At 37.7% G+C, this 23,704-nt stretch overlaps 1 protein-coding gene across 2 annotated transcripts in view; it reads left to right on the top strand.

Annotated features, from left to right (window-relative positions):
* The first annotated feature begins 7,159 nt into the window (after window positions 1-7,159).
* Window positions 7,160-23,704, top strand: part of LOC139711520 (hormone-sensitive lipase-like) — a 99,304-nt gene continuing 82,759 nt past the window's right edge. For both annotated transcript variants that reach the window (XM_071623488.1, XM_071623431.1), the window contains exon 1: window positions 7,160-7,901. In XM_071623488.1, coding sequence (XP_071479589.1) covers window positions 7,326-7,901 — 576 coding nt within the window. In that variant the 5' untranslated portion in view covers window positions 7,160-7,325. The remainder of the gene's footprint in view (window positions 7,902-23,704) is intronic.

Below are 23,704 nucleotides of genomic sequence, written 5' to 3'. Positions count from 1 at the left end.
ATGAGCACTTTTGGAGCTTTATTTACTGATTTAGATCAAAGAGTCTGATTTCTTGCATAAATTAGCATAATTAATCAAAATAAAATAAAAGAAGACTATTTTGTAAAATTTAAATATACGATCTTGTAGATTACATCGCACAAATTTCCGCGGCGATCGCGCGATCCACGGCCGAGATCTTATGGGGGGGCCCTTTAGGCCCCCCCCCCCCCCCAGTCTTTTGAGCTACCAAAATAGCCCAGTCTTTTTAGGGTTAAGTGATGGCACTAGGTGAGGGCTTCAAAACTTCTACTCAGAATTTTGACCTTTGACTTCTTTGACCTCTGACCTTGCTTTTTGACCTGTATTGTACATTTTGCTACCAAATGCTGCTCCTTCGCCATTTCTAACCCGATTTCGATTCCGTTTGCTTTATGTGATGGCACTAGGTGAGGGCTTCAAAACTTCTACACAGAATTTTGACCTTTGACTTCTTTGACCTTTGACCTTGATTTTTTACCTATATTGTACATTGGCTACAAAATGCTACTCCTTCGCCATTTCTAACCCGATTTTGATTCCGTTTGCTTTATGTGATGGCACTAGGTGAGGGCTTCAAAACTTCTACATAGAATTTTGACCTTTGACTTCTTTGACCTTTGACCTTGATCTTTTTACCTATAGATATTGTACATTTTGCTACTAAATGCTACTTCCGGCGGGGACATATATTACGCACCGCGTAATTTCTACTTTTCCTTGTTGTATTTGTTTTGGGTATATACAATTAAGAAATTGAATCGATGAAGAGTATTATGTATACACTGTATATAGCAGTAGCTCTGTGAAACATTAAAGTAATTTGTAATAAGAGCACTATGACTAGATGTAATTATTGGGTTGTATTGTATTCATTTTCCTTTTTGCTTGTTAATGAATGAAATTATTAAAATGCTGGATTCAGAGATTTTTTTTTCTGGTCGACATAATATGTAGCTATGTATTTGATCTCTTATATTATTATGGTCTTTATTCAAATCGAGTCAGCTTTTGCAACACAGAGGCGATGGAAATATAGATGGTTATAATGCCCATACATCCAGCAATGGGGGATGATTATCAAAGATGATTATCAAAGATCATTATCAAAGATGATAATAATGGTGCTGGTGAAGATGGAGTAGATGACGAAGAAACATACACCTGTATCAGGAGAACAAACAGGAAATTTTGCAGTAAGTAGTAGTGGTATAATATAGTAGTAGTAGTAGTAGTAGTAGTAGTAGTAGTAGTAGTAGTAGTAGTAGTAGTAGTAGTAATAGTAGTAGTAGTAGTAGTAGTAGTAGTAGTAATAGTAGTAGTAGTAGTAGTAGTAGTAGTAGTGGCAGTCGAATATATTAGTATATAGTATAATAGTAGTATTACAAGGAGAAGTAGCAGCAACAGCAGCAGCAATAGTAGTAGCAGTAGTGGTCGTAGTAGTAACATATATAGTTAATAGTGGTGATATCGTCGTTAATTGTTGGAAAATCTTGAAGGAGGGGGAAAGGAAAAAAGAACGAGGAGAGGACACGGGGAAATCAGAACGTAAATTTACACGAGTGATGAATTCTTTGAGTGACGTCAAATTCCCTCAAAATGGGGAGATTGAGGTTGAGGGGGAGTGAAAACAAAAAGATAAAGAGGGAAAAGAACATGTCAAGTTGAAAAGCTAATCAGACCGTGAACTGCCCAATCTTTCAGTTCAGCGGAGGCTGTTGTTACCGCAAGATTATATCGACCCACCACTATTTACTTCGTAGGATGCCCTCTCTAGCTGTCTTGCGTACTTTGTCTGAGTGTGCATGGAATGAAAAATTATAAATCCCTCTGTCCTAAAGTGCTTCAAAACATGCTTACGCGGTGAATTATTTTTAACTCGCATGCGCCACCGTGGATTTGTTCCTGTGAGAGATTCTGTGCAGATGTCGCCTGCTTGCAAGCGGGAACTATTAGTCCGCGATTGCGTGAGGGATCGAGGGACGCCCGAGCAGACGATCTCCGTAAGACTGATTGTCAACATGTCCGCGAGCATGACAACACTATCAGACGGGGGTCGAAATGAATCTGTCGGGGATTACACTTGATTCGACCGGGGCGGATAAGGGGAACGAGGGAGGCGAATGTTTGTAGAAATGTGCTGCAATTTGAGCAACATCACCCCCGCAGGTCGATCGATCCCCTACAGCTCTCCCGTCCCGATTTCGGCCTGTCCTTTTTCTTCTCTCGCATACCCCCTCCCCACCCCACTCTATCCTTCGCACTCACAATCTTATTTTGTACGAACACTCCAAAAAGATTAGCCTAGATAGGCAAAGATAGATTGATGTATAGATAGATAAATACAGCGAGCTTTCTTTTCCTTCCCTGTGTGCATGCTTATTATTGTCACTCGACTCGTATCTTGATCTGTGTTTGAAACAGTCTTTGGGAAATAGATAAAAGATTGCGTTCGTGTGTGTGTGTGTGTGTGTGTGTGTGCGCGCAGTGGAGAGAGAGAGAGAGAGAAAGACTTATATATATAATATATACTTTAAAAAAATCGAGTAAAAATTTTCACTCTTGATGGAGTGAATACAAAAAAGAGTGAATTTAGAGTGAAATTGGAGTGAATTTCGAGTGAAAATGTTAATTTTCACTCGTTTTAGAGTGACATCAGGGATCACTCCAAAATCTTCGAGTGATCCCTGACGTCACTCCAAAATGAGTGAAAATGAACATTTTCACTCAAAATTCACTCCAATTTCACTCTAAATTCACTCTTTTTTGTATTCACTCCATCAAGAGTGAAAATTTTCACTCGATTTTTTTAGAGATATATATATACATTTCGGGCAGAAACATTCCTATGACTACCACTTATTCATATAGAGTCATTCTGTTTATTTTCATAACTATCCATGTCGACCCTGAAGAAGACGTGTGTATGCGTCGAAAATTTAGTTTGAATAAATAGCACTGTTGGACTATATCGTTAATGCATTATACTACTTTGTCATCTTAATTCATATATACAAACATCTGTGTGTAGGGGGAGACATAACCCCCACCCCCGCCCCCTCCCGAAAAAGAAAAATGTGTTGCTCTACTTTTGAAAAAAACAACAAAGAAGGTGACAGGTTATTCATTCAGCTCTGAATTACAGATATTCCTAGACTGAATGCACATTGTATCATCATTGTTCTACTTGACAACAAGTCTGGAGTTGAAACGCATATCCTGACATGCTTTCAATATATAAGTCAACACAATTTCATCATAACGTCTTTCTCTTCAACGCCACCTTACATTCATAGCAGATGCGTTTTTCTCACGCATTTCAGCAAATATCTTTTCTTTTTTTTTCCGGTTGAGCTTGTTTCCTTATGACATGACGGAATGGTATAAATGGTAGAATTCCGAAAGAGGTGACCAATGCAACCAATAGTCTGAGAGTACTCTAAACTTCCTAGGAGCTGTCAGGCTGAACGAGGAGTTATCACGTGTGTGATACAAACCTCCTTGGTCCGAACAGGGAGTCGATATCTCCCCCCCCCCCCTCCTTATCTATCACCTTACATTCCCTGCAGCACTTCCAAACCCGACAGCTAGACCGCGATACATACAGGGCGATCTTCATTAGATGACAACGTATTGTGCACGGTGAAACTCAATGCTGTTTGATGCACCATTATTCTTGGATCCAGACCCAAGTCTTCATTTTATCATATGATATTGAGTCCTATCCCCAGGGCCGCGTGCAAGATGATTAGGATAACTATATAGTGTTTGCCTATTTATTGTCCATACCAATCTCGATGGAGGTAGGTAAAACTAGATCTCAGCAAGATGAGTATACACATTCTTATTCAAAACATTCACATGCCTGTGGAAGCCATTATTTCCTCTTGGGCATTTTTTTTTGGTAGTTATCCATTTGAAACGTTATCATTGTCAAATTGTTACATATTGTTATTAGTGTTACTATCTCCATTACTATCATCAGTATTATTATAGGCCTATCATTATTATCATTCTTGCTATCATTGTCTCTATAAAATTATGATACTACCCTGCATGATACAAGATGATACAAGACTATCATGATACAATTAAGAATTTCTCTTGGAAATCAATATCACGTCAAGTTTCATTCTGGAAGCTCAGACTAATTTCTCGAAGAATTACTAACACAACTCTCATTATGAGTCATGTTATTATTACACGTGTATTATGTCTATTATTACTATCATCATCATCATCATCATCAAACATCGTCATTATGATTATTTTATCACCTTCATCGTTTTCATTATGATTATCCTTTAAAAAAATGATCATCACCGTCAGCTACTCTAGTACGACAGCGCGCACATACACACGCACACACACACACCACGCACACACACACACACATACACACACACACACACACACACACACACATACACACACACACACACACATACACACACACACACACACACAAGGGAAACCCAGCACAACGAGTAGTTACGATCAAACGTCCTCCTAATAAGATAATTTTCATCCATGGATAATTTTGTAGGGCGATTTCATTTTCTGTGCATAGGCGATGTCCTTCCCAGCAAGTAGTGTCGGAGGTCATACTCGCGCTGCTTTGGGTAATTTAATTCTCTGTATTAGAGAAGAGGAAATTGGTTTTCCCTAAGAGGGTCAATACTGTTGATTGTAATGTTATCAATGGGAATTTCATGAAAAAAAAAGTCAATTTTTAATAGTGGCTAGATCTATTTTCCACTTAGCAAATAAGAGAAAATGAGAATAGAGTGACTAGCAAAGGACAGGGAGAGAGAGAGGGAGAAAGACATTAGTTGATACAATGATTTCTCCAACTACGCTACAGTCTTGTCAAAGACTCTTACACTGAAACTAGCTGAAAAGAGTCGAAAAGAACCGATTTGATGTTGTTTGCGTTCATGAGATTCTAGAAGGCCTATAACTAAATATGCCCACCGTCTTGTAGTGTGTAACTCATACAAAGTTGTATGGTTACTCAGTCTGACCAATGGCATTGCAGGATTCGCTCACTGGTATGCATTATGCATGAGCTTCGTCTTGCAGACCTCCCGTTGACTGGTTGTAAGTTTCGTTGTCACGACGGATGCAAATTCCATTTTTGTTACTTCAAAGGCTCTAACCCTTCGTATGCAAGGTACTCGGGACGGAAACCGCGCAGTCACACTGGCAAAAAATGATCGCGAATTTAAGATCGCCATCTTAAAAATCTCTATTATATCTTTTGCCAGTATATGACTACGGCATTGTGATAGGTAGGACCAACAGTGCAATGCGGTTTTAAATAATGTTGGATATTCCAATGGACTTTCAAAGCACACAACAGGGTTAATAACATTACGACATTACGGATGGGTCTCGGAGACCAAATAGAAGTCGTCTGGATGGTGGCTTGACTTTCAACTTTACTGTCTCACGTGACCATCGTCTGCATGTTTGCTTCTCTTGCATGCAATCACTCTGTTATAGGTTTCTTGACCACGCGCTACAGTGTCCGTTATTATATATATTTCAATTTATATATCTCCCCTGTGTCAAAGAATAAAGGCGTCACTCCCAATACTTGATGACATGTGGAAGTGAAGAGTTTGTTTGCAAAAACCGATAAGTCCATATTTGCCAAATGGAGATATTTGCGTTAAAGGTCAAGAAAAATAAAAAGAACAATAAGACATTTTTTGCTGCTTTTGACTATAAATTCAAAAATGTACCTTTATTGTAGTGACCAATATATCATTTAAAAGGTATTATTTTGTACTTTATGACAGAAACCGTACTTCAAAATCTTCAAAAATGGACTTATCGGTTTTTGTGAACAAACTCTTCAAGTGTACAATTTTAGATATTCTTCTCGGCCGTAGAAAAGTGGGTAGAAAATTTTAAATCTTCCACCATGCCATTTTATCTAACCGCGATTCATTCCCACGCTGTGGTAAAAAAACCAAAACAAAACAAAAACAACGAAAGAAAAAACCAGGGGGAAAGTTAATTCAGAAGCCGAGCACACTCAACAGATTAGCGCGGGAATATTTCGCTCTCTCTCTCCAATCACTACCTTCTCGGCAGACGTAGAAATATATAATTCGATTGTTTAGCAACCGTTACGGTTTACCTAAGATCAGATTTTGCTGAGAGCTCTGTGTCACTCTCAATCCCTCTCTTCCTACATTGATCATATAGCACGATGCTGTCGTCTTTTACTACCATGCATGCTGGCCAGCTGAGGAGGGCAATGCGATTTATGTACATGTCTAGAGGTATAACACGGTCAATTTGAGATACGCAGCAAGAAAGAAAGAGATAGTTCCTGACAAATAGCCAAATAGATAGATATACCCAGAGATAAAAATAGAGGGAGGAAAACGGAGAGCTTGCCAGGGCGAGGCTTGAGGGAAGATAAATGAAAAAAGAAGAAGAAAGAAAGATAATTTGATTTGACTTTGAATTGAATTTGACCGTTAAGGCAGCATTCTGTTATGCTGCAGCTGAAATAAAACAGGGACAAGTTCGATTCAAGCTCACCGAACAGGCTGATAAAACAATATGCCACTATTGTTGCAACTGGTAAGGATGTACGCTTATGTGGTGTAACTTTACTGATGCTGATGTTGTGTCTGATGTATGACGTGATACTGAGCTCTCAGCAAAACTTTATAGAGCCTCAATGCCTTTATCAATTTAGTCGCCAGGGGGGCAAAAGTCGATAGGCAAAAATAGGATTTTATGAATCTTAATGAAATTCAAAATTGCTGAGGATGCAAAATATAAGAATTATGATTCAATTTTAGTTTACAATCCATGGATAAATCACTGAAAACAGCTCATATTTTCATCGATGATCATTCTGTTATCACCCACAAGTTCTTTTATGACACATTGAAGCCATTGCTACGCATTGTTTGCGCTATGTGATACCAATTAGAGTGTATCACTCCCATGCATTCTCTATGGCGCGCGCGCACTGGGGTTTGTGCGTTCCGATGGGTTTCGCATACTAGTAGTTCTACGTGTAATGCATGTGCTCTGTTAACGCGATTGATTTGTGCACGGGCTTCTCATTGACTGGTTTACTGTGTGTATTTGCTAGCACAGCTTCCGTGTAGTACACAAATGCCATTCATCTCGTGAGCACCACCCGAATACAAATGTTACAACATAGTACGGTCGGCCACGTACCACGTCGCCCAGAGATCAGCGGATAGTTTACGGGAGATACACCCGACGGTAGGTTAGTTCGGGCGAGAGAGGTGAGCGAAGAAAAGCCGCTAATCATGGCTACTCTACAACGGCAAATGTCTGCCGTTTCCAGCTTTTCGAATTCGTCGTATTTCGACAATTCGGTTCTGCTGTCCATTTCCACTCTACGGCAACTTGTCATTAATAACATGGAATATTTTCAGAAGGTACGCGGCACGAACGGTGATAAATTCTACACCTTGTTTTGCACGCTAGAACAAGACGCCGACGCAATGAGACCGACTGTGGAAGCGCTGGAAAGAATTTCGCATACCTTTGATTTTGACAGTAAAGTACCCGGAAATGGCTACCGCAGTCTTGTCAAAGTGGTTGACGCCTGTGTGGACAAACTGATCAAAGTTGTTGGGAACATATCTCAGACCCGCGAAAGTTTGCTATTTCGGACAAGTCACCATCTAAAGGAGCTTGAATCGTACGGGAAAGTTCTCGGGCAGCTGCGGGTGATTCTCGCCTACGCCCAGAAGTTGGTCGCGTACTCCGAGCGTGGGAACCTCTTTCCCAAGAACGATGAACATTTCCCCGATAATGTGATGTTGGAAATTCAAGCTCTTGACAGGGAATGTTTTTACGGGCGATGTCTCGGTTTTCAGGTATGTTAAATGACAAATCCTCTGCTAGTCTTACAATTTACATTGACTGACAAGGCCCCAGAGCCCTCCAAACAAGGCAAGGGACCCCAACACTAACTGTTACAGAAATATGAAACAGATTCTGCTCTATTAATGTAAATTTTTTCTAAGTGACCTTCACTCTGCTCTTTCAAAAATCTCACATTTACACTCTGAAATTTGTTTATTTTGAACTCTAGAAGCCTACTGCTCGCTACCTCTTGCTGTAAAGGTGGATTCGCACTGGACCTGCAAGAGTTGCATGGTGCCAGTGTTGCGTACCGACTACATCGGTACATGTAGGCCGAAATAGGTCATGTATTCGTGGGAAAAATTTTTGACGAAAATGAGTGATCAAAAAAGTGAGAAAAAGGGGTGTAGTAACAGACAAGAGTGTTTGGGTATTAAAATCCTTGGATGCAGCCTCGGCAGAAAAGGGTCTTTCATCGGACTGGCCTACCTTGTACTACAATTGTATTTGCATATTAGATGGCGTACAGTAGTGTAGGGTAATGATTGCGTAGACTTGTAATTTGTGTGTGGAATGAGCGAGAGAGAGGGGAAAAAAATTATGATTCAGTATGTAGTCAGACAGAATTTACTGGCTGATGAACGTCGCCCACAAGCTCTGCAATCACAAAATAAAATAAATTGAGGTGCAGCTGAGATGTGCTCATCCTATCCCATGTACAACATGAAGGTACATGCCACAGTCTGCAATTTGTTTTAGAGGAATAAGAGTACAGGTAGGAGGAGGAGGAGGAAAAGAAAAAAACAAAACAAAACAGAAAGGAGCATACAGAGCAATAAATGTGCATAGATGGAATGGATGCGCTGAACTGTTCAACAGACATTGGCCAGCAGTATTGACTGATGTCCAGCCCAAACCAGAGCCCAGAGGCCCGTTATTGGGCATTTTGATGATGATTTCATTGATGTTATTAATAACTCCAAGTCTGAGTTTTTAATGTTCAAGCTCTTTACAACAGCTGTATCACAGTTTCAGTGATATCAGTTTCAGTGGCAGCATCTACTCAGCAGCCAGACATCAGTTTTTGGGTCGTTGCCATGGTAACTGCATTACAGCAACTTTCAGTCATTGGAAACTCCTTTCCTCCAACCAGAAACTGCAATTTTCTCTTTAAAATTCCTGGCCCATACACTCAGACCTCCTACCTGATTGTTTTCAAAATGTCTCTACGTGTATTTCCTCTTTCTCTTCTTTCTCTCCCCTGTCTCTCATCTTTTCTATCCTCTTCTTGCCTTTTCTTTCTTAATCTTCTTCTTCCTCCTCCTTCTTCCTCTTCCTATAGTGAACCTCTCCTCTTGTCCTCTTGTTCCTACAAAAGTTTCCCTATTTGGCACTGCCCTCCTCCTCCCCTTCCGTCATCGTTGTGCTTTTTCAATGATGTTTATAGCCTCCCACGAGTGTACTCGCACGACCTAGTATCCAAACATAGTGCTTGGGAGACAGGAATATTCAACGACCCGTACTTCAGCCTGCTGCGAGGAATTTTTGGGGAAGAAGTTGAAGCGGTGCCAAAAATGCATAAGAAGTCATTGGTCATCCTGGTTTTCCTCTAATCCTACTCTGAGTGGCTTTCTAGTCAGAGAGCTGATCAGTTACACTCTCGCATTGTTGAGTCTGTCTTTTGTATCGATTTGTGTCACTTACACCCTTTAATATGTTGGTCATGCAGCGAAAGTAGACTGTGACATCTACTGTAGTATTAAAGTGTGCCAAAGCACGAGATTGCAATGCATGCTCAATTTGCATATTGTATTTTGACATTTTTGTCGTACACAGTGTTGTAGGTCTTGCAAAAGGCTGTGTTCTATCAGTGCCGCGATACTGCTCTTCGGACATTGATACAATAATAAGCTGTTATTTTTGCATGTATACAAATATTTCCGCGAGCGAGAAGGTCACAGGCAATTGGGCGAGATGTTGTTTTCGCGTATTGACACTGACGCTTGGGTATATATACATGATACACACTATCACCCGTGTGCGTAGTGACATCTTCGCGTGTTGAATTTGTGATTCAAGTTATGTGATTCGTGAAATTCGTGAAAATTAAACCCTTTGCGAAAACGATAGCTGATACGGTAAACGAGATGTCATTGGTTTTACCAATAGTTTATCATACTGGAGACTAGTGAATGACCATGTCTTACTGATAGATGTCACATATAACGTACTGAGTGTATACCACGTCTAATGGTTGTGCCTTTTATTATTGTAGAACTCAAAAAATGGACTACAGCGTGTGTATGCTACAGCTCTTTTCGTAAAATTAAACACACTAAAAATTGAAGCCTTTTAGGATTTTAGTCAACTAATCTTGAAAGGCATGTGGTATACACAGTACACTGTACAAGATTTGTACATTGTACTTTTTAATACAAGAAATATTGCCAGTAAATACGTGTATTACCATTGAGAGAAATGTTCATATGTACAGTAGCAACTTTAATCTAGATCCGTCGTGCACTGAAAATGATTATCTGTAAAGTAGCAGCTTGGCCTGCCCTCTCTGCTGTACAAGTACAGTACCTGGTATATCTAGGCTCTATCTTTAATATGCATCAGAATGTCAAATCCCCCGAGTGGTGAGCCTCTGAAATGGAAGTCTCCTTATGCATACATTTGGAGCTGCAAAAAAAAAAAAGGAAAGAAAAAGAAAAAGAAAAAAGAAAGAATGGTTACATTGTATACATGTGTAGATACAGAGTACACATATGTGGGCAATTGTGTCACACGAATGCCACAAATGTTTTATTCATCTTACAGTAGTGATGATGGATTATAAAACAGAAAATGAAAAGAGGTGTACATTGTTGTACAGATATAGATTGTTGTTTGATTTTTCGTTTTTTATGCATGCATCTTGAATGCCGTTTGTTGTAGCGTGTTGGTACTGACTGTCATGTGTGGACGTTCAGAGAATATAAAGCAAGGATTGACGATGAATCAGGATCTTCATTTTGTTCTGCCTTTGTTTGTGTCTGCTTGTAATACTGTCTTACAAAAGATATGTAGGTGAGGGGATACAACTTCCATGTTGTGTTAACTACATTGTAGGTGAGATGTCATATCAAATGCCCCTCGTACCTGTTTTAATATCATTTTGGGTGGTAAATCTGAAGTGATGACACCTCTTGGATGTTTTAAAATCGATATTGCCAATTTATACGTCGTACATGTCTATGTCTGTGCTTTCTGATGCATTGATGTCTGTAACCTGTATTCAATGTGATGCTCATGGCCCGTCTCTTACCAGATCGATGAAAAATATAAACTGAGTATAAAAGAATTTGCAGTTGTGTTTTATAGATCCATACGGCGTATAGTTCAAAGGAATGTACTTGAAGGCACTGCCCGAAAATATTCTGAATCGATGCTGAGAGTGAACAGAGTGCCAACTATTTGAGTTGCTGGAAATAGAAATCTTGAAAAGTTCAGCAGAATGAACCAGCGAGAGACGGAGAGGGAGAGAGAGAATGGACAGGGTGGGTGTGGGATGGGGGGAAGCGGAGTGACGAGATAGGGGTGCATGGTGGGGGGGGGGGGGGGGAGGAGAGATGTACGTTGGGCCATTTACATACATTGTAGGTAAATATAAACATGAGTATGATGCTATATGGGCCATTTTCTCAAATATGCCTGAAATTTCACAGAGTTTGTATTGATCATAAGCAGTCTGAGTGTTGACAAGATCAAGAATGGCATCGATACCTTGCATTATATCTCTGATGGACAATCTCCCTGTGTACAGACGTATATCAACACCCTTTGGCATTTTACAAACTACTTTATATATCTGCTGTGTAGAGATAGTGTACCATGTACAGTGTGTGGCCGTGGAAATGTTTTCGCTGCAGTGTTCTTTGGGTTGCTTTCTGTAGCTTTGATGGCACCTGATCGGAATCAGCAAAATGAAGTGTACAAATGTATCAATAGAATTACCGGTATTCAAGATCATTTTAATATTACTTTTAAAACTTCTTTCAGTGATATGTGTATCACCCAGTCTTCTTTTGTGATGTTTTCTTTTAAAATAAAAAAACTAAAATAAAATGGGACAGTTTTGGCAAGTGCTCATACAACTTTGTATATTTTGTTGGCAGGGTTTACCAACAAGTGCATTGTAGCTGAATGCACAATTATTCATTGTACAAATAATACTTTAGTTCACGAGTTCACCTGTTTTGGACAAAGACTGCATTTTGTCGAAGTGCCAGAATTTGAGGTGGGGATTTTTGGAGTGTGTGGGTACTAGTGGAAAGCATACAGCTGTATACACACAAAATATCCTATGAGGGACAAGTTAAATGATTTGATAAACTGTTAAACCATAGGTGTTATCAAATACTGTGTAGTACATGTACATCTGTTTTTTTAGGTGATCCGAGTATCCTCTCGGATCACCTTCTGCATTTTCTTTCTGTGTTGATAATTCATCGTACATTCCTTTTGTATTCCAATCTTTTATATCTTGTAAGAGACAAAATACAGGTTTGAAATAAAGAAAATAACTTTCATATTTAAATTGTGCTATAGGCCTTCCATGGAATTCATCCTTATTTGTCATTATATTTCCTGAAAGGAAATATGTGTATTTCTGCATGCAGAATATGTTTCTTTACTGTGCCTCAGTATCTTTCTTTATAGCAGAGGTTAGCAACTCTTGTATTACTGTAAATGCAGAAATTTTCGCAGTACATTAATTTTTGCACATTTCACTCTACTTTTGGCTAGCGCGAATCATAAAAGCAGTAAAAATATCTTCACAATTGCATCTGTACATTTTGAATGGCTTGACAATTGCAGAGCACGAATTCAAGAATCTGTGAATATGTTTTTGAGCCGCTGAGCACACGCAAAATTAATCGCACGAAAATATTGACATTTACAATGTACAGTATGCATTTATAATGCCCAAAGTGTATGAACTGAAGGAATGATGCAATTGGCACACCACGTGAAAGAGAAAAGAAAAAGAAAAGGAAAAAGATCGTTTCAGTACATGTACATTACATTTCAAACAGCCTCCAGGCTTATCAGCAGAGCCTGCTGACCAAATTTGTACACACCATCTTTATTGATAGGCACCGGACACAGTCTCAAGTGAAAATGAAACTGAGGAAAATGCATTTGGGCATGTAGAATATTTTTAGGTCTGATCCTATTCTACATGTATTTGGCTGTTGCAATAAATAGTGTTTGTGTTAATTCAATAAAGGTCGTGTATCAAGTTTCCAGTTTTGTAGTGGTCTGGCGTATTCATCTGTCATAATTTATCATCCACAGACTTTTCTTTGGAAGGATAGTTCTGTGCAAGCCAATCACCAAAGCACAACCTGTTTCTCAGTAAAATCTCTAATTGATTGTAGTGAAAATCAAGCGCTGTGATATAAAAGTTTCTCAAAACCATTTCATTATAAAATAGTGTCTTAATCCACACAAAAATGTGACTATAGAGTTTTTATACAATTTGAGACAACAAAGTAGAATATCTGTGCTACAAAGAGGTTGTGTCAAAGAAATTTGTTTTTGAACTTTGTATACGTTTTCGTATTTTATTCTTTCAGACAGAATGTGATTTTGAGTCAAATCTTTCCTGTGGTATGACAACACTTTATGTGCTTTTTATTGACATCGTAAATGTTGTACATTTGTACCATTAAGATAAGAACTCCATACCATTCCTGCTCTAATACCCCTACACCCTCAACACCCCAGTGGTATTAATACCCCCCCCCCCTCCTATTGTAAAACCCTCTCCCCACTATCCATGTACCCCACCCCCTCCCTCCCCAACGTGCTGGCATCCTTGATCTATGTTTGAAATGCATGATATATTTCATGTCTGCCTACGACAATGTATATCACACAGTGTACACCCTAGGACTACAGTTTACCTGTACTGGCAGCTTTGAGTGTTTATTTGTTTGTTTGTTTGTTTTTTAAACCATCCATCTTGACCTTCAGGGACACTATTAAGTGTGATCAAAGAGTTTGGGACTTCTGTGCATGTTTTGAAATCTCGAGGAGTGCATTGCGTTTCTGCAGTCATTACACGTGAAAGCTCTTTTGCGGTGACTCATAATTAGTCAAGATACACACTTCTGTACCATAGTAATTGTGTTGTGGGCGTTCAAGAGATTAGTCATGGATGCTTTCAGTCATGGTATACATCTTGTACATGGAGGTTCAACGAACAAGATACCTAGGAAACAGAATCCCTGGACTTGAGGTTGAAACTTGGCACAGTGCCCTCCGCAAGGGCAAAACTGAACTTGAAGATTACATTAGTATGACAGGTGTTTCCAGTAATTATGCCAAGACTTTGGGTAGCACAAATTAGTTTGCATGGACTTGCAGTAGAATGAGACTTTCGAGTGGCAATTTCATAATGCATCGGACTTGAATGAGGCTATATTTAGAATCTGTTGTCTCAGTTTCATTCTCTTCACCCTATGACTTCATGTGGTGTGCTGAAGTCTACTGCCCTAGGAAATGATTGAAAATATATTTGTAGTATAATATCCATGTGATATAAATTTGTTGCTTTGCATCTGAAGTACAGTCAGTCAAGGTATTACCCTTTTAGATTATTGAATAAAGAAAATAAATTTGTTCTCTGACCGCAGAGTGACACTGAAACTGAGCCAGATTTATAATCAATATTTCAGGGAAGAAAAGACAAAAATAGAAACTATTTTGTATCATATCACATGTCAGTTTCATTTAGAGGTAAGAGAAGTGTCTTGAAGAAATAGTGTGTGAGAGATACTTACAATGTAGTAGAAGAGGGGGGGGGGGATTGATTAGTGTATGTTGCATTGTGTCTTGAACAGAGACTATCAAGTATTGGCCTGGGTGAAATGCACTTCATGTATGGGAGGCACTCACATCACATGAGCAATCTTTTCAATGAATGTGGCTTGGCTATGAACTACTACACTGTGATGGCTGTGGTCTGAAACAGAAAAGAGATTGTTTAGCCAGGGAGACTGCACTATTACAAGAGGATTAGCCAGTGAGGCTACCCCCTAGGGTAGCCATGAACCAGTCCCTGTGGTCCGCCTTAAGCCAATTTAATGCCACTAATTGTATTGTGGATACATGGCCTTCGATAGATGATAAATTATGCAAATTGCAGTGAGTCACATCAGTGCTTAACTCCTTCCGTCTCATTGTGAGCAACAGGTCTTGTACAATGTCAGTATATAGGATGGCGTTCCCAAGAATTATAAAAATTATAGCTGCCAACATCTGCAAGTATTTGTGTAGCAATGATCACTGTTATCAAAAGCCTTGTTTCGATACAAGTGTAGCAAAAAAGCTAATCCTATATGCCTGCGTGGGACAGAAACACTAAATAAATGATACTAATATAGAACCTAAAATTACCATAGGTGTGCATTGATGTACATAAAAAATTATGCATGTTAAAGGAAGAATAGTGAGTTTGGGCACAAACAGCGCGTTTGATGGCTACCATTACACTTTTCAGTAGAATCAGGGTGCTATGATCGTCTTTGCACCATTTGCTTTGGGCAACTATATTCAGCACTGCTGAGCAAAGTATGTGTATGAATGGCACTTGTCCATTAAAGGACAAGTTCACCTTCATAAACATAAGGATTGAGAAAATGCAACAATATTAGTAGAACACATCAGTGAAAGTTTGAAGAAAATTGGACAATCGATGCAAAAGTTATGAATTTTTAAAATTTTTGTGTTGGAACCGCTGGATGAGGAGACTACTACAGCTTGTGAGTCATATGCGTACAACAGTATAAAGAAAATATAAAAGAAAATTCAACATATCTTCACTTTTTTCGCATAATAAAAGAGCAATTGACTTGCCTCTTTCTAAAGGCAGGGGGAATAATATTACCCATAACATTTATCGGTAACGAGTCAGGGGAAAGTGTACTTTTTTCAAAAAATGGAATTTTGTGAAATTCTCTTTATATTTTCCTTACATTGTTGTACGCATGTGACATCTAAGTTATTCATACACTGCAGTAGTCTTCTCATCCAGCGGGTACTGCACAAAAACTTCAAAAATTCATAACTTTTGAACGGATTGTCTGATTTTCCTCAAACTTTCAATGATGTGTTCTACTAATATTGCTACATTCTCTCAATCCTTATGTTTATGAAGGTGAACTTGTCCATTAATGCTGTTAGTACTGGTGACAGCCTCCCTTCATACAGTATTAATGGCATTTTGTGATGATTTGTCTTGAATAGGGCCCATTTGAGCAGGAGGGAAAAATCTTGTATACATGTAGGAAGTTTGTATTAACACCCCACCTTTGTGGGCCCTGATTAAAATGAATTCATACAGGAACTATTCTTGCCAGCCAAACACTTTACATTCTTTTTTATTCTTTCAGGATGGTATAATATTGGTTGAGGTGAGGACTCAGCTTTTAACATTTTGCAAGATATCTGGAAACCTCTCTATGAAATGTTGAAGAGCATACAAAGGGGAATTGAAAGTTTATTTGATGAAAATTGATTTTTAAATGACTAAGATATATATCCAAAAACAAGGTAAAACAAAGTGATCCCAGGTAATAAAAGTTGTGGCCTGTCACATTTTATTAGGATCGCTTTGTTTGGATATACAATGTATCTCAGCCATTTCAAGACCAATTTTCATCAAATAAATTCTGAATTCGAATTGAACATGTTCTTTCATATTTCATACTTTGTTTCTCATTTGATTGTGTCACAAACACACACACACACGTACAAGTTGGAAACCTGCAGCCCCATCTAAAAGTAAACCAGAACTGTACCATCCTTTAAAGGACAAGTTCACCTTCATAAACATAAGGATTGAGAGAATGTAGCAATATTAGTAGAACACATCATTGAAAGTTTGAGGAGAATCAGACAATCCGTTCAAAAGTTATGAATTTTTGAAGTTTTTGTGCAGTACCCGCTGGATGAGAAGACTACTGCAGTGTATGAATAACTTAGATGTCACATGCGTACAACAATATAAGGAAAATATAAAGAGAATTTCACAAAATTCCATCTTTTGAAAAAAGTACACATTCCCCTGACTCGTTACCGATAAATGTTATGGGTAATATTATTCCCCCTGCCTTTAGAAAGAGGCAAGTCAATTGCTCTTTTATTATGCGAAAAAAGTGAAAATATGTTGAATTTTCTTTTATATTTCCTTTATACTGTTGTACGCATATGACTCACAAGCTGTAGTAGTCTCCTCATCCAGCGGTTCCAACACAAAAATTTAAAAAATTCATAACTTTTGCATCGATTGTCCAATTTTCCTCAAACTTTCACTGATGTGTTCTACTAATATTGTTGCATTTTCTCAATCCTTATGTTTATGAAGGTGAACTTGTCCTTTAATGTGTGGAAAATGGAATAGATGATGCTTCTTGTTTGACTTTCTTGTTGAAACTGTAGTGAAAGTCCGTTTAAATGTCAGATGGCAATTTACTTGGCAGCATCTGGGCTTGTACACAGTGAATGGAATACACAGAACAGGGCATGCTGGGCAGTCAGGGTATAAAAATGCAATGTTCAAGCCATGCACCTGTCACTGGAGCCAGAAAGTCTGTGTAAAGTTTGTGTCTGTGAATGTTTATCCAGTTTACCACTTCCTATTGAAGTAAAAAAACTGCAGTTTGCCTTTAATCCAAGAAGGTAAACAATGATTGCTAGATTTTGTTTGCTTGTTTGTTTGTCCCTCAAATTAAGTTTTGTTTTAGTGTTGGCAAGAGTGACTTTCCAAGTACACTTTATGCGCTTTAAGGTGTGTGATCAACTGAAAATGTACATTCACCATTAGTAGGCAAGTTTGGACAGGCTGTTTCTGTCAAATCTCCATGGCAGCCAAAAGACTCCTGCTGCGGTTAACTTCAGCATCAACTTCCAATTGTATACAGGGATGCTTTATTCTCCAAGTATGGTGCTGTCACTGTTAAATCTCCATAGCAACAAGGAAGCACAACATCTTTTTTTTTTTCTTTCTAATGATGTTCTGTCTAGAGAGTAGAGTGGCCATGAAGAACACATACAATTGGAGTTTCAGTACGATACATACAGATGTACACAAGTATGGTAAAGGTATGCATGTATACACTGTATACTGGCAATCATACAAATGTATCCCATGTGTATGATCATCCTCAGTGCACATGATTGCATAGTTGTGTACGTACAGTGTACATACGGTACTCTGTGCGACAGACGAGTAACCAACATGCTCACGCCCCGTTCTTGGAATGTTTTCATTATGTTGAATGCATGCTGTGATAGGGAGATGTAGAATGTCAATGATACACTGTACAAGCGCTGAACTATGCACTGATGACTGTTAGCACCTTAATGCACACATTTGTGAGGCTGTACATACAGTGTACCAAAAGTATTTCAGGTTCCAAAGTTTTGATTAAATGAAAGGGTCATTGCACTGTAATGTACAATCTGTACTATTGTAGCATTGAGTACCATTATTTAGACGTAGCAAAGAAATAATGTTACGTTTGAATATTTGTTAGCTACAGATGTTGTGCTGCCACTTGCCTACAATGTAGCTTTTAAAAGAAATGGGCCCCATTTCATAAAAGATGTTCAGGATAGCAATTCTTGCTAGGATAACAACTTCCTGTAGCAACAGCCAATAAGAAAGCTCTATTGATGTTGTTGCCATGACAACTGTCATTCCAGCAAGAGTTGCCATCATAACAACTTTTCATGAAATGGAGCCCAGAAGTCAACATTGATGACTTCCGATATCTAATTTTTTTTTCTTTTAAAGGGAATTTTAAAGGGAAGTGTTCAGTTGATTCTTGTTTTCGTCATAGTGCATCTGTAGACTGAAAATACTTACTTAGATTCAACATTTTGCAGGCAGTAAGGTTTCTTTTAACTCTTTATGTGCCATGTTCGCACACCTGACTCAGTAGACGGCGTGCCAACTTCGCATATTCTGCTCAAACCCACAAACCCGCCCAAAACGATCGATTAATCGACAGTTGCCGCAGTGCAATGAAAGGGTTTCTCGCGATTTCATTCCTGTCACATGTAGCTTGCATTTTATGTGGTCATTGACCAGCAAGCGGTGTTCCCTATTGAATTTGCAAGTAAATTCTAAGTTTCTGTCACTGTTTTGTGTGCAAAAGTCATGCCTTTTATGCAATAATGAAGCTACTGGTCATTGGAAAGAAAAGCAATGATAGATTTGTCGTACAATTTACATCAAAACAAAGCTACACATTTTCTCTTCTACTTTGCTCATTACATGTCCAGGGTAACAACAATCTTTAAAAGTTACATAGACTTGAAAAACAGAACGTTTTCCCAAAGCATGACTACGTTGCTGTCTCAGAATAATGTGGCACACGGGGTTCAGACCATGGCACATACAGAGTTAATGTACTTATCTTCGTTTATGTCGCATTGAAGTGTGTCTCTACTCTGCATATTACATGTATGTTTAACTTCTTATAGATTTTAAAGTGTTTTCAAATGTACTTATCATGTATTTGGTTATTAGGAATTTGGATTGATGTTGTGAAATGACAGATGTTTTTAATAATAGAAGACACAAGATACCACAGTCACTGAATGTCATCATAGCCTGCAAATTGTATGTCATAACAGCAGTGGTTGACACAATGAACCTCGATTACATAATATCACATAATTTTCATGTATTTTTTTTTTAGTGTGTATGTTACAGGGCGCTCCCATTACAATGAACACTTACTGTTATGAAAACAAGATTTAATGACAACAAAGTACAGATCCAGGTCCCCAAATTATTATCATTAAACTAAAGTCTATGATTCAAAATTCCTTTCAGTTATTTAAAAGAAATTTAGATGTAACAAAAGAAACCTGCCTGTACTGAGGACCTCATTAGAATGGGAGTTGCCTGTATCTTATATTTTTTTAAATATATTGTTTATTATATATATTACATATCATACATCAAATATCATATATTATGTACTTTAAATACCTTATGTTATACATTATGTACTATATATTATATATATATACATCATGCATTATATATTATATATTATATACAATATATAATGTATGATATATAATATATAATATGTAATATATAATATATAATATACATGTATTATATAATATATGATATATAATATGTATTATATATATTATACATTATACATTATGGATATATCATATATTTTATATTATGTATCATATATTATATATCATATATCATATATTATATAGTATAGATTATATATCATATATTGTATATCATATATTATTTATTATATATATCATATATTATATATCATATATTATATATTATATATTTATATTATATATTATATATTATATATTATATATCATATATTATATATCATCTGTTAAAATTTCCACTTTAAAGACACTGGTGTGGAAGAAACATATGCAATGAGGCAACGAATATAAATGTCTCCGATTCCTGTCATGTGATACAGTAGCTGGAGGATGCATTACAGTTGATCGGAGAACTGGGGCTGGCCGAGTGGGACAGCTGGCCGCTTTTTAATCATTAACCTCCGAAGTCAAAGCCAATGGCACATTTTTCTTCATGGACACACACATTAATTAAATGTTATCAGAGCTTCTGTAGCCTCCCTGCCAGACACTTTTGTCAATATCTTCATAAAAGCCATTGAAGAAGATTTGTAGCTTAACCACACAACCCCCAACAAAACAAACAATCAAACAAATAAACAAACAAACAAATAAACAAATGAAAAAAATCTACAAAAAGCTAGTATTACATGAAATGATTAATGATATGATTATATATCAGGTTAAAAGAGTTAATACGGCATGTGTAAGAAATAATGAATGACCATGTAATTATAGCAAGTAGTTTATAGCTGAGTGCTATTTGTGGTTAGAATTTATCTTTTATTAGAAAAAAAAACATTTCATTTTCAGTGATTTATGACTTTACAGTGACATTCAATTCTATTGTTGAGTTTCTTATGGCTTTAGAATGCTACCCCATTTATTCAAATTTGGCTTGTTTAGATATGATGTAATTTATTCTGTTCTTGGTACCGCTGAAAGAAAATTATGAGTGTGCCATAAACCAAGCAAAATTTAGATTGCAAAACTCCAGAGTTCAGAGAAACGTTGATGCAGTATTTCACTTGAATTATAATCTTAAAAGTCAATCACATACCACGTACAGGTGTAGGAATGGTATTCATGTGTGGTGAATAAAATGTGATGGCTCAATGCCATCATTGTCTCATTCACCCATGAAAGATATTTTCCTTTTCAATTCCCTGGAAGTTTTGTACCCATTTTTCTTTACACTCCATTCTCTAGATCCATTTTCTATTTTCTGTCAGGAATTTAGACTGTCGGTCTCTAATGTGAGTTGAACCCTTCCAGCAACCACTGATTTGGAGAACGAAACACTCAAGCTCCAAATTCAGACCATGTTTTCATATATTTTGTTTTTAACCCAGAGAAAAACAACTGTCACAACAAAATTAAGCTAATTATGAAGCCACCTGGAGCTGAGTTCAATACAAGATTGAAGTGGGCACAATTTACCTGCCTTACCATTTGTTGTTGATTTCAAAAGGGGGAAAAAATCTAGGTTTTGTTTTTCAGATGATTAAGAGACAGTGACAAAGTCATCGCTGCTGTCAGTTTTTGTAGTTGTGGTTGACAACAAACAAATAAACAAACAAAAGAGTAAATATTGCTCAAAGATTGACAAAAGATAAAAAGTGCTGGAACTGCCTCGATGAGGTTGATTGATCGTTCAGCATGCCGAGATGTCCCTCGAGGGAAAAACATGAACTACACATCCGACATACAGTGTCTTCACTTCATAGCTGTCCATTTTGCCACCCAACAATCTCATGACATATGTGCACACAAACATACACACACAGGCATTCACATAGGGGTACATTCGTAATAGCAGCCTCTTTTTTTTCTACATTTGAATGCCAGGGAAAGTTGCACTGTTCATTGGCAGGCAAATATTTTGAATGGTTGCAACACACAGCAGAGAGAGCCAGAGACTACCATAAAAGAGGTAGAAAAAAAAAAGCAACTGGAGAAAGGCTAAGCTAGTCAGATTTTTTTCCCTCCATACAATGTGTAGAATATATATGCTGCATCATTATGTTGCCTTGGTGAACTGAAGTGTGTGTTGCATACGAGGATGTACATTTATAGCATACAATATTCATGTTGCAACTGATGGACAAATTGCCCTTCATCGACGTAGATGAACACCGATTATCCAGTGTCGTATCAGTAGCTACTGTACGATGAAAAAATGAATAATTGGTGCTTTGATATATGTACAAACTGATGCAGGACAATTTGTCAATCAGTTGCAATAAAAACAATTTGCAACGAGAATTCATTACTTTGAATTTTCTCATGTTGCCACACATGAAATATGTACGCATTTCTGTTTTATGTATGAGATACTGGCAATTTTGTGGCAACCCTGAAATGTACATTTGTGTGTACCTACAATAGTTTGAGAAACTTGAATATTTAAAGAATACATTTTGTGTTTGAGGACAGAGTTTCATCAGAATTTTTTGAAGAGTTCTGATTGTTTGAAAGTCAATTTGTCATCTACCATGAAAATGCAACCAGTATCCAACAAACTTTGTTGTGTTTGTTGTGACAGTGTTTGCTGGATGAATAACGACCATTTTTTCTCAATTTTTGCAGAAAGATTACCTACTTTTTTGTGATCCTGTTCAAAATATCTGGAGTGTAATTAGTCCTGATACATTGCATTGATATCCTTAATAAAAAGTTAAACACTGGCTAATTCCAAAGGAATGGTAATATTTCTCTATAAAATGTAAAACTCAAGGTCATATATCTGAAATGAGTTTTCTGATGTTTTCTATAATAGGATCCATATTTGATTGATTTTGATACTCTTCTATCTGAATGTGATGATGATGATGATGATAATGATGATGAAACAGCATTTATATAGCACCATTTATCTGTTAGAAACATTCAAAGGGGCCCAGCTCCCAAAAAGTGTCACACATCATTCACAAAGTTGCTGGAAAAGATACATCTGTATGTCTTCAGTTCAGTTTGACTTGATGTCTTTCTTAGTCTTACTCCAAGTCTTTTCCTCAAGTTATTAAAAAAAAAATTGTGGGATTCCCTCACGTGTTTGTTTCCCATTGCATATTAAGTTGTGTGCTGTCCATGCCATGAATGTCAAATACTCATTCACTGCTGAGCGATGCAAAACCGTTTGAGATGCTCACTGCGATATCAAATATCGCTGATGGCGTCGCCGAATCTGTTGATGTGGGCGGTGATGCAGTACGCAAATGAAGTCCCGGTATCTCTGCGCAGACATTCCTACGGTAGGAGTGCGGATTTCACCATGGCTGCAGACGTAGGGAGTAGACGAAAACAAATTGAGAGATCTGGAATGGACTGAAACTGGATTCCGTGGCACTTTCCGCCACATCTTGTTTTCCCCCCTTTTGAATCTCAATGAACAATTTGGCATGTATGTCGGTTAGGAACCTGTTTTTTCCTTTCCTTCTTTTTGTGATAGTGGCCAACTTTCTTTGGCAGGACTGTCAAGCCCACATAAATGGCAGTAACCCCTTTGTTTGTGTGTCTGTTTGTCTGTCTTTCTTTCTTTCTTTCCTCTTCTTCATCTTCTGCTTCTTCTTCAAATTGTTTGAATATCCTGCAAAAAAATTTTCAGTGGTAGGAT

This window comes from Diadema antillarum, unplaced genomic scaffold, assembly GCF_040938485.1.
Source record: "Diadema antillarum isolate AM-2024a unplaced genomic scaffold, OU_Dant_1.0 scf00000004, whole genome shotgun sequence".
Lineage (NCBI taxonomy): Eukaryota > Metazoa > Echinodermata > Echinoidea > Diadematoida > Diadematidae > Diadema > Diadema antillarum.
Note: the sequence above shows the minus strand (reverse complement) of the source record. Positions and strands in the feature narration are given on the sequence as shown.